At 45.2% G+C, this 15,644-nt stretch overlaps 1 protein-coding gene across 3 annotated transcripts in view; it reads left to right on the plus strand.

Annotated features, from left to right (window-relative positions):
* Positions 1–4,283: 4,283 nt before the first annotated feature.
* The window catches only part of EIF4B (eukaryotic translation initiation factor 4B), a 37,833-nt gene continuing 26,472 nt past the window's right edge, over positions 4,284–15,644 (plus strand). The window contains exons 1-2 of one of the 3 annotated variants that reach the window (XM_083729196.1): positions 4,284–7,470; positions 9,992–10,042. In XM_083729196.1, the coding sequence (XP_083585322.1) occupies positions 7,458–7,470; positions 9,992–10,042 (64 nt within the window). In that variant the 5' untranslated portion in view covers positions 4,284–7,457. Of the gene's footprint in view, positions 7,471–8,003; positions 9,686–9,825; positions 10,043–14,208; positions 14,350–15,644 lie in introns of those variants that run through there. The other 2 variants (XM_083729195.1, XM_083729197.1) reach the window with 2 other exon arrangements.

Raw genomic sequence — 15,644 nt, forward strand, 5'->3', positions numbered from 1 at the left:
GTGCCATGGTCATTCCTGGCCACTTGCCATGCTGGCTGCAGCTGATGGGAATGGAATTCAATAACATGTGGTGCCATATACCTTGGGCCCAAGCCTTTCTTATGAGCTATCTGACACATACATGAATGGCTGCAATACAGATTTAACAAGGCGGAAAATTAAGGCCCATGGAGGAAGATAGATTTGCAATTCTACTTCAATGGACATGACTTTTTCTGTCACCTGTGTGTTCTGTTTAAAGAACAACATTGTTTGGTTCTGCGTTGCCACAGGGTCTTGTATTCCTTACATTTGGCACACTGGAAAAAAGTACAGTTGGTACCTCCCTGAGCAGTAGCTTTAGGAGGGGTCGCTGCACTATTGGGTCAGGTTAGTAAGCCCAACCCGATAGCCCAGCAACACCCTCCTGAAATTAATCTCTGCCACATCACCTGGAGAGGAGCAACCAACTCTCAATTCTATCTCTTCCTGACCTTCACAGCAGCATAAGCCTCACTTTTGGAGAGAGTTAATGCTAATCAGCTCAGCCAGGTGACTGTCACAAATATTCTGATTGTAATTAACACAATTTCCAAGGGGTGCCCGTGTGCCCTTGGGCTGGCTGAGAGGGAAGGGGAGCGCACTGCTGCCACCCCCACCCCGTCAGCCTTTCTGTTGGGCTCAGGAGAACAAGGGAGCTGCAGAGGCAGCTTTCTTGGCAACAACCCAGCACCACCTTGCCGGAGCTTCACTCCCAAGCCAAGCCTGACCTGGGGTGGGAGAGGAGGAGAAGTGGCGGCAGCATCGCCCTACCAATCAGCCCAATGGGATTGAACGGAAGGGCGTTTGCCTGCCCTGCTGCGTCTTGCTCACGTCGCCTTCTGTACCTGCCCACCTGCGGCACCAGGGAGACACACTCCACTGCTGTTGCCAGCACTGCTGAGAGTGCCGGAGAGAGCGTGCTTGTTTGTTTTTTAAGGGAAACCTGGGGCAGGTGTCATTTGCAGGCTCTGCTATAGTGCTGGTGCCCTAACAGCACTATAGCACCACATGAACAGCTTGCAAATGAACACTGCTATGCCTCTGTATATGGTTATATATGGTATATAGGATCTGGGTGCCAGAGAACCCAAAATTCTTGGATTTAGTAAGTTAGAATTAATCACGATTTGACTAAACTGGGCCAGACATGGAAACCTCTGCATTTAGTTTATGGATGGGGGTCATGGAAGAACAAAGGTGACTCACCATTAACCTTTTAAGTAGGCCATTGACAGAGACTTTTTGGGCTCGCAGAAAATGGGAAGAGCCCCACCCTGTGGTGGAAGATCATGGAGACACAAGGCCAGAATTTAATTTCAGGAGGGACAGAATGGAAGTGGCTGATGTGGTAAGCAAGCAGGAAAAAAGTGTCACTTTTGCAAGCTGGAGAGGGGGGCCCAGAGGAGGAGGCAGACAGTCTGTTTTATGCTGCAGAGAGGATCAGACACATTTGGGTTTTCTTGGAATCTAAGGCTGCAGCAATGGGAGAAACAGGACACTCTTGGGATCTGAATGCCCTCTCCACCCAGACACAGGTTGTATATACAGTATGTGTAAGTATAGGGACACGGGTGGCGCTGTGCTATGAACCACAGAGTCTAGGGCTTGCCGATCAGAAGGTTGGTGGTTCAAATCCCCACGAAGGGGTGAGCTCCCGTTGTTCGGTCCCAGCTCCTGCCAACCTAGCAGTTTGAAAGCTAGTCAAGTGCAAGTAGAGAAATACCCGTAGGTATTGCTCCGGGGGGAAGGTAAATGGTGTTTCCGTGCACTGCTCTGGTTCGCCAGAAGCGGCTTAGTCATGCTGGCCACATGACCCAGAAGCTGTCTGCAGACAAACGCTGGCTCCCTCGGCCTATATAGCGAGATGAGCGCCACAACCCCAGAGTCGTCCGCGACTGGACCAAATGGTCAGGGGTACCTTTAACTTTTAAGTAAATCTTATACCATAAAGACAACACAGACTCCGCTGTGTTTCATTGTCCCAAAAGAGAACACACCTGGAAAGCACACCTACAACTCATGGAATCTTGCCCTGCTTGTGGAGATTGGGGTGGCGTGTAACAATATGGTGAATAAGGATCACGCCCCTCTGCTCAGGGAAGGGCACAGTGGTGGCGTATGTGCTTTGCACGCAGAAGGTCCCAGGTTCAACCCCTGGCGTCTGCAGGAGTCTCTGTCTGAAACCCTGGAGGGTCACAGACTTTGCTGAGCTAGATGGACCAATGGTCTAAAGATGCTTGACATTTGCAGAAGCTACAGAGTGTGTATGTAGATGGGAGTTCTTAAAAATGGGAGCGAGAACTGCAAATGTAATCCAACAGGACAAAACTGGCAAAGGCAACCAGACAGGAGCAGCAACATGTTGCTGCCCTCTCGTGTCAGATTAAGATCAAGCACTGCAGTGGCCATTTCAGAACCAGGTGAGCACACAGACTTCTCTGTAGTCACTTTCTCCAGTTAGGAGTTAGGAAAAGAGACCTGTCTGTGTCTCCTCTTAGTGCTAAAAGTACTGCTAGATTCAGCAGTGCTAGCACTATATTCTGCCCTAGACAATTGCCTAGGGTGGGGAGAAGGAAGCTTTGGCACAGGAGCAGGAACAGGGCCGACCCACCCATAGGGCAAAGTGAGGCAACTGCCTCAAACGACAGGATCTGCAGGGGCAGAAGATCTCAATGTAGATTTTCCCTGGTGCCATTTTGGGGTCCGCCTGAGGTGTCAACATGTCTTGGGCCAGCCCTGTGCAGAAGGATCTCTTTGCCATCGTGCCTTCTCCACCATGACAGCTATTGTGTACTCCTGTGTTGCAACGTTCTGGAAGAGAGAATGCAATCCTCTCCTTTGCTTCAGCTTTGTCACTGTCACCCCCTGATGCATGGCATTGTGGACAGGTCCGGAGTGACTCAGTAGGAAATGCCCAAACTGTGGAACAGCTCAGGATTAATCTGGTGCAATTCCAAGCAGCTGCAAGACCCACTGCAGGTATTCGTAGTTCTAAACTTCAGTGGGTAGACAGAGCATGACCAAATCTAACACTCTGTTTGTTTGACCAATACATCTTCCTGACCCGTAAAGAACCATTTCACAATAGTCTGGAGACCGAAGCACTGAGAGTTCCTATTGTTTTACACTGCTTCAATGTCAAAGTGACAGGATGACCTCAGACTGCAAAGCTATAAGCAGCCTCTGGGTGCAGCAGCTGGATCATGAAGTATGTGCTCTATTTATTTATTATTTTCCAGCATAGTGCCCCACCCCCATCTCATAAAAACACAAACAATCTAAAAGCAGCGGCACAGATATGTAAAAGCACAATACGCTTTAAATAAATAAAACAAATTAGAAATGCTGTCCAGTCAGGAATAAGGGCTGTATCCAATGCTACTCAAAGTAGGACCCATTGAAAGTCCAGAAAACAAACAAACAAAGTGAAAGTTTCCCTGGGAATATAATTCAACAACAGTATTAAATATAAATATAATATCTAAATAAGACAATACACAATGGAGGCCAAACATAAACAGGATATTTTTCAATGCTACTGTTTCCTAATTTGTTAGATAGATAATAATATGCTCACAATAAAATTAGAAACATGCATAATATTTTCTGTATTACCTTCCAGGTATTCAACACATTATTATATATATTTTCAAATGCAATGCTAGACAGAGCTACAGAGTTCGCAGCTTTATTTGGGTCCAGAAAACTGCCTTCAACACGTTGGGTTTGTGTCTCTAATTTGTATTACACTGCTTATTCCTCAAGTATTTCAGAGTGGTAAGATGATGGATCCCTGGCTTCTTTTCCTGTCTGAACACAAAATGAATTTGTGCCATGTGACCAAGGTGTTGTTTCTACATTTTCCTTTTATTAATTATTTATTGCATCTATTCTCATGAAAATCCCGAAGTGGTTTAACAGAGACATATATAAAAATCAATTTCAAATCCAATACAGTAACAGATTGGGATAAAACTCTCCACTTAAAAGGCTTGTTGAAAAAGGAAGGTCTTCGATAGGCACTGAAAAGACAATTGAGACAGCACCTGTCTTCAAAGAATAGGCACCACCACCCAAACAGCCCAATTGGTATCTTCAGTAAACTGTCTCCTGCAGAGTATAGTGATCTGTAGAGTATATCAGAAGTGAGAGGATCTTTTCTGTGTGATCTTTTAGGTTAGCTCCTTTTAAACCCAGTTATGGTAATTGTTTAGTTATAGGAATTTTGGTATTAGCTCTTTACTTTCAAGTTCTTAGTTTTGTTTTTTGTATTAATCTGGCATCGTATTTTTCTAATTCTTAAAAATTGCTTCCAAAAATAAAATTACTGTTGGATATGTCCATCCTATAAACCACTGAGCCTTTGGGGCTTGCCGATTAGAAGGTTATCGCTTCGAATCTGTGCGACAGGGTGAGCTCCCATTGCTCTGTCCCAGCTCTTGCCAACCTAGCAGTTTGAAAGCATGCCAGTGCAAGTAGCCAAATAGGTACTGCTAGGACGGGAAGGTAAACAGTGTTTCTGTGCACTCTGGCTTCCATCACGGTGTCCCATTGCACCAAAAGCAGTTTAGTCAATGCTGGCAACATGACCCCATAGGGGTCCTTTACCTTACTATGCACCTTTATCGGTGCAGCTTCTCCAGAAGAAAGGGGGTTGAGTTCCATTTATATAGGGTAAGTTAACTGCTGTGTTATATCATCAGCAAACAAATTTTATTGAATTATTTCCACCTATAGGTTTTTTATACTTCATGTGATATTGCATGTATTCATATCAATGTTCACATTTAAGATCAGAATCTCATACATTTTTGTTGTGCCCACCTCCTAATCTATATTTCATGTAATTTTGATGTTTCTCCTTCAGATGTATTTGTTTCTTCTGTTATTATTTGCTGAAATAATGTCAGCTGCCTATTTGCCTGAACTCTGCTTTCTAAGCCCATGTACCAATTTTTTTCCTCTAAGGGCAGACAATCACATCAGAAGGCAATGATTTCTATGGATGTATCACTTTCAGAAGCATATGTCCATTTCATTCATGCATTGATTAAACTATGATTTTTCTCCCCTCCACATGTATAATAATTTCCTTAAGAATAATGAAGACTCCCATCAGACTTGCATAACTTTGCCAGCTGCCCTGTAAGTGGAGTATAGGATTGATCTACCCATTTAGGGACAATCGGCTTGTATTATGCTCAGCTCCAATTTAGAGGCTTTTCTGGAAGGCTGAACAGACTTCTATAGTTGTTGGCTTGTGATGAAGATACTTGTGCTAGTTATGAATTTTATGCCTAGCGTTACATTGTTAGTACATAAACCCTACTCCAAGAACTGTGGGTGTCATTGCTGACACAGTTCCTGACTGGTGGGCTACGGCAGTGCTTCCAAAAGGCACAGAGCAGGGTGTATGTGCCCTTTTCTCAGCATATTTTTATTTTCTGACTGTTTCCCACCACCCTTCCCAGGCTGAGCACTTACTGAATTCAGCATCCGTTCAGTGGCGTATCTCCAGCCCCAGTATAATGTCAATATTGGATTGCTTTTATCCTTGATTTGTTTTCTTATCGCCTTGTTTTATATAGAATTGTTTTATGTTGTATTTCATCTTTCTGTTGTGTTTTACATTGTATTTTAACCACTTTGAATACCACTGTGTAGAAAGATGGCATAAAAAATAAATAATGCAACATTTTCCAAGAAGGATTCATGTTTTCTAGCTAGCACCTGTAAAACATTGTCCCATTACTGTTTTGGGGGGAGATTAGGTTTCTAGAAGTGAAATAACTGGGACCGGGATGGGAGTCCTGTGCCACCCCAGATGTTGTTTGACTCCAATTCCCATAAGCCTCAGCCAAGAGTCAATGATGATGGGGGTTGTTGTCCAACAACATCTGGAGGAGAACAGGCTCCCCATCCCTTATCTTGTGGGTTCCAAGAGATACTGTATTGGCTGTAGCTGCACACACATGCAGAGACAGATACGCAGGTACAAAACGCAGATTCCCATCCGCTTTCACTAAGGTTGTCAGATCTTAAGACTTTGCTGGCAGAGAGCTGGAGCAGATCTTGATGAGGCAGAGATGAGGCACAGTAGTTTCTTGCAGGGGGAAAGAGGCTGACATGCTGACTGTTTATCTGGGTGGACCCTGATAATACATGAGTATTATCCCTTGCTTCTGGACACCAACCTTAAGATCATTCAAATTAATCCTTTCCAACCTAGTGCCTTTCAGATATTCTGTACTACAATTCTCATTGGCCCCAGTCCGTACACTGCTTGAGAGAAGGCTCCTCTTCCCCTCCAGGTCTGTGGAGGATGCTCTGTTTTTTTTTTATCACATAGGGACGACCATCTTTTCCCCACCACATAGCTAATCTATTTAGCAGTTCTCATGCTGTTGATTAAAGCCGAAAGAACTGAGATAGTTGTGGTTCCTGCATTGCAGGGGCTTGGACTAGATGACCGTTGATGTCCCTTCCAACCCTACAATCGTAGGATTCTATGCAATTTATGTGGCAGAAAATATGAAGTGGACAACACAGATTACATAAAACAACATAAAATTAAACATTTTCTCCACTTTTAAAAATAACTTTTCCAAATATGGCAGGGGAGGCTTGAGTTTTCAGCAAGAGCCCTGAAACTTAACAGAGAACTTTACAGAACATTTAAAACAAATTAAAAACCTCCCACTGGCACTGAATAAAAAATCAGCACATCATCAGCGAGAAAGTTTCCCCCCCACCCCGCATGCTAGTTTTCTCCTTGCAGGGTGCCACTGCTACTTCCCTCATCTTGAATGTGGAAATTGCGGGGGTCTGGGACGTGGGGGGGTCACCAGCTCCAAAGAAGCATATCCTTTTAAATGTGTTTGTGGGAGGGGAGGGGTATTATGCACTTTGTTGTTTTTATGTTGTGAGCTGCTCTGAGATCTTTCGGTGAAAGGTGGTATACAATTTTAACCATAACAACAACAACAATAATAATTCAACAAGTAAAGCAAACTAGCTAGGGGGATCCTCGAGGACCCCGAGGGTCGAGTCCGACCCCCTGCCACGGTCGGGAGGCGTAGGAGGGAAGGTCCGCAGGTGTGGCCCACCGGGCCAGTAAAGCCAATCTTAAAGTGGCCGAACTCGGGCCGCCCTCCGCCCCCTGCTGCGCGACAGCCCCCCACTCAAGGCGCCGCCGACGGCGGGGCTCGAACTTCCGGCCTCGCCTCCGCTCGACGCGACTCCGCTTTCCCTCGCGCTTGCGCCCGACCGCGCGACCGCGGCGCCTCTCCGGACTGAGAACCGCGGCGCCAACCCGCTCCCTCCGCCGGCTTCCCTTTTTTCGGACCCGCCCCCCTCGGAAGGAGGAGGCGCCTCTTTCGCTATAATCACGTGACGGCCGCATCCGGGCCCTTTCGCCTTCTCTCCCTCTTCCCAACATGGCGGCCTCAGGTGAGCGGCGGTCGCGGGGCGCGTGGGCCTCCGGGTCCAGGCAGGCCGCTCGGCCGCGCCGGGCTCGGCCTCCCTCCAGAGCCGGGAGCGGGGCGGCGGGAGCCGGGAGCGCGTCCCCCCGAGAAGGCGGCTCTCGCCCTCCAGCCGCCCCAAGACCGGAGCGGGCGCGCGGCTTCGAACCAGGCGGCCTCGCGCGGCTCCCGCTCCGGCCTGTTGGGGGGGCGGGGGGGCGCGGGCGGCACTTGGAGCTCCGTCAGGGAGGGGCGGCGGGGCGGCAGATGGCACCTTCTTGGGCCGCGTCCCAGTGCGCAGGCGCGCGGCAGGCGCGGGCGAGGTGGGGCAGGGCGGACCTGGGCGGCGCCCACGTGGGTGCTGCTTGGCTGACTCGCCGCCGCCGCCGCCCGGGCTGGCGGGGCGGGGCGGCGGAGGCTGCGGGGAGCTGGTCGCCCGGCGCTTGCCCGCCCCGCCTCCCTCGCCGCCGCCCCCGGCAGCGGGTGGCATTCAGGGGCCCACCTTCCCCGCGCACCCGCCGCCTGCCTGCCTGCCTTCTCCCCCACCCCGGGAAGGAATTAGCAAAGCCGAGAGGTCAATCCGGAAGCCCTCCTGGACCCCGAGCTCCCAGGATGGCCTGGGCGGGTGGGGGAAGGACTGTCGTCTCCCTCTCGGCCCTGCTTTGGAATACGGGGAGGGGGCTGAGAAAACCAGCCCACCTCGGAGAGCTGCTGGAGCGGTTGCTGAGACTCCTGTGTGCGCGCAAAGGGCTGCGCTCTCTCCATGAGGGAGAGAAGTTTTCCCTGCGCGTTCACGGCCCCCGATCTTACTTGCCTAGTATGGTTGCCTTCTGGCCTCCTACTTTTCTGTTATCTGGCTTCTCTGGAGGCTGTGTTCTTGCTCTGTCCCAAGATGGCCTTCCTATTTACGCCATTGCAGTTTACTAGGGAAGTGTCCAGGCTGTTCTTTGTTATATCTCTTATAACACCTGGTGTATTGGGCTGTGTACGTTTTGTGTGGGTTTGGGCCAGTCATTTTGCCACTTGGTTTCCTAGTTCCCTTCCTTCACACACCACCAGTCTTGAAAAGATTGACTTTGTCTATAGGTGCAGCAGGATGAGGTGGTAGAATGACCTTCATAATGGAAAGGGGATCATATAAAATTCCCCTCTATAAACAACACCCACATGAAAATGAGCACAGTGCAAAATCAGGCTGGACTAGAAACACCGACTGATATGCTAGTAGCTTCCTTACAATGGGGGGGGGGGGGGAAGATTCAGAAATGGCTTTCCTTGCCTGCAGTCTGGAGTGTTGCAGTCCAGTCTACCATTTAATTCTCCTTCATGTATGCTGTGAGTTGCAGGCTATTTCTCAAATATAAAATTTACCCATCAAATGTCTGGAATGCTGGGTCTGTTGCGGCCTGACTCCTGCTGCTTGCTTGCTTGCTTAGCTTTGTCTTTGCTGGAAGAAACATAGGAACAGTTGGGTCCACAGGGTACTACTTACCATGCTTTCTGTATGCATTTCTGCTTTAACATAAAATGAGCCTTCTCTTGTTCTTTGCACACTACTTCCCTATTTTGATGGGGACATAGCACATTGCCATCTGTGTAGAAGATGCTTGTGTCTTCCTGTTGGAGAGTTAATTTTATTTCTGTGTGTTGATAGCACAATAGTCTGCCAAGCTCTAGTGTAACAATTCCAAATTGTGTCTTGGATAATGGAAAATACATCTGCCTAAGATCAACCTCAGGGTGAAGTTGATGGGCTTTGGATAGGTTATTTATTTGACTCTGAAAGGCACCTCTTTGTTCCCTCCATTGCCAGGTAACAGGATTGCTCTTTGTGCTTTTCATAAGGTCCAACTCTTCCATCTAAGGGATATGTGGTGACACTGATAGCTGTGTTCCATGGAACTGTGTTCTGCAGGCAAATCTCTCACCTGTACTATATTCCCTACATCTGCACATTAAAAAAGATTGTTTTCGGTTACATTTAGTAAGTCCTTACAAGATGACAATGAAGCTGATTTTTAAATACATAATTTTATTTCTAAATTTTGAAGTTCACAAATCGATACATACTTTTAAAATATTAATGAGAATATTAGATTGTTCTGCCCCCAGACTGGTATTTGAAAAACAGAGTAGCTCTCAGTAATACAGAAACTGGGCATCAGTCATTCTGCAGTATCATGTCCCAGGAGTTCCCTAGGACAGTGTTTCCCAACCTTGGGTCCCCAGCTGTTTTTGGACTACAATTCCCATCATCCCTGACCAATGGTATTGCTAGCTAGGGATGATGGGAGTTGTAGTCCAAAACCAGCTGGGTACCCAAGGTTGGGAAACACTGCCCTAGGAGACAACATCCAGAGGGCAACAGGTTCCCCATCCTTGGTGTTTAGGTTCTCATTACATGTTGAGCTTACCTCCCACACTACACTTTTTGCAGCCCAGTTGCTTGGCTTTGGTGGGGGGCATAGAGTATCCCTTGTTTACTTTATTCCAACATTCCACTTTCTTAGCTCCTGGAGTGGTTTCCGCTGCTGAAAATGGAAGCTCGAGGACTGCTCAAGGTGAGGAGGATTTTAGTATTTCATTCTTTTCTTCTGACCTGCCAAGATAATGTGGCATATTTTTAATCTCTGAATATGGTTTGCATAACAGCACAAGGGATCCCTAAGAATTAGGGAGGAGCACTGCAGCATCTTCCATACAAAACAAAGTGTGAATGTTTCTTGTGTAAGTGTTCTTTGTGTCTGTCTGCTTGGGTAATAAGTTCTTTGTGTCTGTTTAGATGTTGTGGGTCGATCTCTGCCAGGCATGACTTTTTCCCAGTGGTTTAGTTATGGTGGCTGACTTCCATATGCCTTTGAAATGCACCAGACTGCACCAAATAGCTGCACTAAAAATACTAAAGTGAAAATGAGAGGGCACACCTTCTGTATCTTGTTAGCTGGATACTATAGTATTGCAGTTAACCAGTCATAATTCCATTAGAATTCTACAGTTTACTTTGAGACATTTGCTGCCAGAAATGAAACACCTCTGTCATAATGGATGGTCTTTGCAGAGATCAGGCATTCTGCTATTTGACTCCTAATGGTAGGACAAACCATTGCAAATGCTTTGAGAAGCACATCTTAAATACTTGAGGGGTTTTTTCCCTGTGGGCCGGATTCAGCAAACCTGGTGCACTTGTGAAAGCCAGCACTAGTGTAACGAGCTCCCCCCCTCCCCCGCTTGCCCCAAATCTGCTGGAGGGTTGGGAGAACTCTCAGAACAGCATGCGATGGGAAAAGAAGGGGAGATTGTTCAGCCTGGCAAGCAAAAATGCTTGTATGAGCACGGCATTGAATTCTATTCTCTCCATAAGTCTGAGTCCACTGTAAACCTGATTGGGGGTTTTAGCACCTAGGGGACTTAAAAGGGGTTGAATCACATTTTTTTTTTTTAAGTCTTAGCTGGAATGATGGCTTTAAATAATTTACCTTCTTGCCAAAGTTTGGAAACTACTGTTTATACAACTGTGAATCTTTTGCATCTTGCGTAGACACAGTGGGCTGTGCCAGAAAACACAGCAGAGCTTGAAACCTGGTTGCATTTGTTTTTCATAGGTCAGTGCAGTGTGTATTATTCAATCTAGTAAGTTTGGCAAGCTTCCTTCACTTGCAGTCTTAATTGAAAAGAGAGCTAATCCATTTCCTCTTTTTTTTAAAAAAGGTAGGTATTCTTTTGTCATACTGCATTGGCATAGTGCATTTATTCATTAGATTTTTTAAAGTTTATATTTATTGTCAGGCCTTTGTATAAGGGTTGATTATATATCATTGTGTTAGCCTTTAAACAAACCTGCAAATTGGGTTAGGCTGAGAGATGGTGACTTGCTCAAAGAATCCTTATGAGCATATATTTTGTGCCTCAGATGATAAACGTGATAAGCAGTTCCATAAAGCTGTGTTATGATAGGACAGGGAGATTGTATTTCAACAGCAGTTTCTCTGTGGCTGCTGCTGCTGCCTCAGCTAAGTTACAGGAATTGTATCTATTCTTGACAGTAGCTTTTAGGTCTTAATTTCTGACCCAGTTCTTTAGAACAAGAGATGCCACGAAAACAGCCTTGCAGGTTTGAACAATATGGGCATAATGGGGTCTTGTTTGGCAAAACGGGGGGCCTGTAATATAGGCAGGGACTGTTGTTGAGTTATGGATACCCTATACCAAGCAAGAAGAACTGTTTTCAGCCATGTGGGGGTTATTCAGTATTGTTCTTGATCTTTGACAGGGTTGGTGATATAAGATCAAGCAACACTGTGTATCTTTGCAGTGTGACTTTGCCGTACTGCTTGCTCTCTCTGAGTTGTCAGCCATTTGATGCAAACTGAGCCTGCAGGTTTTGAGTCCAGTTCTTGCTTGTTAGCATTGCATTTGTTGTCACTGAGAAAGTGATACAAATATCCACTTTTAAGAGTGCCATGCCATGGGGGACAAAAGAAAGTGGAAATGGCTGCATGTGAAGGTATATAGTTTGTTAAAAATGCAGTTAGTAGGCTGCCTGCTTCTAACCAACTAAATTTTTAAATAATTCCTAAGCTGATTGATAGTTCAGTACTCTCTGTGTGTGTTTGTCCTTACCAGCCTGAACTTCAACACTCCAAAAGGGCTTACTCTAATATTTTGTTAAGGAAACTGGTGGGTTGTTGGGTTTTTTAAATGGCATTTTCATTGCATTCAATTTTGTAAGTGACTGAGCATCTAAGGCTGCTAATTTTATATTTAAAATAGTCGTACCAATAAATACAATGCTAAAAGGTTTGCAGCCTCTGAGTTGCAAAGCAAGGAGTCACCTTAAACCAGAATATGTGCAACATGGATTGTTAACCGATAGTATTAACTGGAACCACACCACAGTTTGAAACATTATGAACTGGGCAAATGTCTTAGTTGTATTTTGGATGTGCAAAAGTCAAAGTGAGCTGCTGATACAGATGGTAGTAACATTTGTCTATGACAAAGACTTCATATCTTATGTCCAGTAAACTTTTATATTCCTTCATATGTTTGATCTCTGTAAGAAGGTAATTACTACACTTTCATTTATGCTTTTAAATTATTGTACTGATATCATTAAGCTGCTGCAGGAGCCTCTGGGCATTGTTGGATAGAAATTTGAGTCAATAACAACCAGCTTCTACTGATGCCCCATGGCAGTTTACAGCAGGCATAAGCAAACTCGGCCCTCCAGATGTTTTGGGACTACAACTCCCATCATCCCTGAACACTGGTCCTGTTAGCTAGGGGTGATGGGAGTTGTAAAGTAGATGCTCGGGTTGCGAGCATGATCCGTGCGGGATGCATGTCCGCAACCCGCAGTGGCACGTCTGCACACGTGTGGGTTGCAATTCGGCACTTCTGCGCACACGCGACTGCCAAAACCCAAAAGTAACCCATTCCGGTACTTACGGGTTTCGGCAGTCCGCAATCCGAAAAAACGCAACATGAAGCATCTGTAACTGTAGGTATGACTGTAGTCCCAAAACATCTGGAGGGCCGAGTTTGCATATGCCTGGTTTACAGGTTGGGCTTTGAGATTATTACTGTGCACTATGATGAGCAAAGCACAGTGGAGGGTCTTTCCTGCCTTTCACTGAAATAGATCTTGTCTGATGACGTCATTTGGGGAGTGCCCCTAGGGCCCATGCAGCAGTTCTGTATCCTATTTAAACTTGATTTATCTGCAGTGGATATGACCAGTGCTGTATGTTAATGAGGGTAGGAGGAGAGTTGTGGGTGTGAAGGTTTTGTGGTTTAAATGTTAAAAAGACTGGGAAATAAAGCCAAAAGAAAAGTGTGCTGTTAACAAGATCAAGTTGGGTTCCTGTATGTAATTCCTTTTACATTGGGCTTTGGGGTTCCAGACCGTGGACTGAAAGGACCACAGTTGTATTTTTGAATATTCCTATCCCAAACGTGGTGTGGAGGAGCTATATGTTGGAGCCTTTGGACAGCAATGCAGAAAGTCCTGTTTTTATTGCATGCTACAAAGAGGTTTCCTAAGCTACACAGTTGACAGTACAGTGGTGCTTGTGTAGAAAAGTGACCAAGACTACATCATGAACTAGGATGGCCTATTGCCTTTCTATGAGCAAGCAAATAATTTTGACCCTCACCTACCCCCCCTGTTTTTGGAAAAATAGGAACATGCTTTACAAGATTGTTGTAAGGATGTGCTGTATTTGAACACTAAATGATTTGTGTATAAATATTGTGTATTAAATTGGAGTCCAGTTTTAGTATATAGGCTGTACAAATCTGTTATGGGCACGGATAATCTCCTTGTCCAGTAGTTACTTGAAGGGTTAGCAACTTTCTAGGCTCTCATGAAGTCTTTCCCAGCCCTGCTGTTTGTGGTACTTGATGACTGTGATTAAAACAGGAGCCTCACATATGCACAGAGATGCATGCAGCTCTTCCTCTTTCTAATGGGACCTTTTACAATGAGGTTTCCACTCACAGGCATGTTGATCTCATTGGAATACCAGTCTCTTCTAGTCACTGGGAAATGGAGAGTCTGTTTGGGAAGCTCAAAAAACATACTTCTCCAAAGCACAACGATGATGAGACTGAGATTCCTCACTGTAAGTAGGCAAAGCTGCCTATGTTTGAAGGGTACTTTTCATATATTCTGACAACCTTGCCATGAAGTCACAATGTGATGACATAATTGAAATTATCACAATGTGGAGGCAGATAAACATGACCCTGTAACTTTACTGTAGGATTTGCACTCTTAATAAGAGAGGGGAGGGAGCAAATATTTTAAAACCATGCCGTTTATCTTTGGTCAAGTATTGGCCAATTACTATGCAGGTTGCAGAAGAAAGTAAGTAAATTAAATGGGTGTCCGTAGCTCAAAAGCATTAGGTGTTTCCAGTCCATAGCACTGGGTCCATTTCCCATACCCATGCTTTTCACACAGAGGGAGTAGGATTCTCTGTTTGCTGGTGGTGTAGGAAACAGGATCCAGCCCTAGTCGAATCTGTAGTCTTCTTGAAACAGCATTGAATGTGGTATATAATGAATCACCCTATCAGCAGTGAATCATAATGCTTCAATGTTGCTTCTTCACCAATTACTGTTGGTAATTGCAGTGGAAATATCCAGCTTGTTGGTCATCATGGCTGCAGCTTTAACGTAACTATGAATGCAGAGTTGAAGCTGCTTGTTTTCGTTCTCCATAATTCTTTCCAAGATAGAATGTTACTGACGGGGGAGTTCATGAGTGCTATATACACACACTTGTTTTACTCCAGGACAAAGGTTTAAGGAATGCAGAGCAGTCAGTGATAAGTTGCCAAGATGTGAGTAGTAAGTGGCTGTTCAGAACATCACTTGGCATTAGTATGAGTGAGGATAGACATCATCATAAGTCATGGAAATTCATATGCCAGGTTATGTCCTCCCAATTATTTTTTTTCAAATTATGCAGTATTATTTTGTTTTTATAGCTGATAAGTTTTAACAATATGTTCATTATTGTAAGCCACCCAGAGAACTTTGTTTTTGGACAGTATATAAATGTAAGTAAATGAAAGGACAGCGAAAATTGATGAATCAAGGGTTGTGCAAAATTTGCTTACATTGGTGCAATAGTAGCTGATAAAATAGAGCTGCTGTGTAAATATTAGGAGAGTTGTTTCTGTTATTCTGTCTTCTGTTATTCATCCCCTCTCCGTCCTGCTAGCAGCCTGGGAATGTTATTGGGACATGGTCCGATACAGCCTGCTGGAGCTTCTCAATTCGTTCTTGCTGGGACTGTTAAAGGTCTCTCCCCCCCCCCCCCCGAGCTCCATATAGAACTGCCTGTATATAGACAATAAATAGTAAAATTTAAAAGGCCTAAAGTTAGATGATCCACAAAACACAAGTGTGGTCACTGGAGAAGTGTGTTTGCTGGTGGGTCAGCTCCATGTAATAAACAAAATGTTGGGCTTGTTTATTAAAGACCCAAGTTCAAAACTTTACTCCTCTCAGTAAATATTGTGGCTGTTGCACACATCATGTTTTTTGGTATATAACTGTGGTGTGAATATTACTGATAGCTGATGAAAAGACTGCAGTTTATAAATGTGACATTGCCCTCTAGTTTTCCTTCAGTGGAGGAGAGGTAGGAAGATG

Source organism: Podarcis gaigeae (assembly GCF_964106915.1).
Source record: "Podarcis gaigeae genome assembly, chromosome: 2".
NCBI classification, from domain to species: Eukaryota; Metazoa; Chordata; class Lepidosauria; order Squamata; family Lacertidae; genus Podarcis; species Podarcis gaigeae.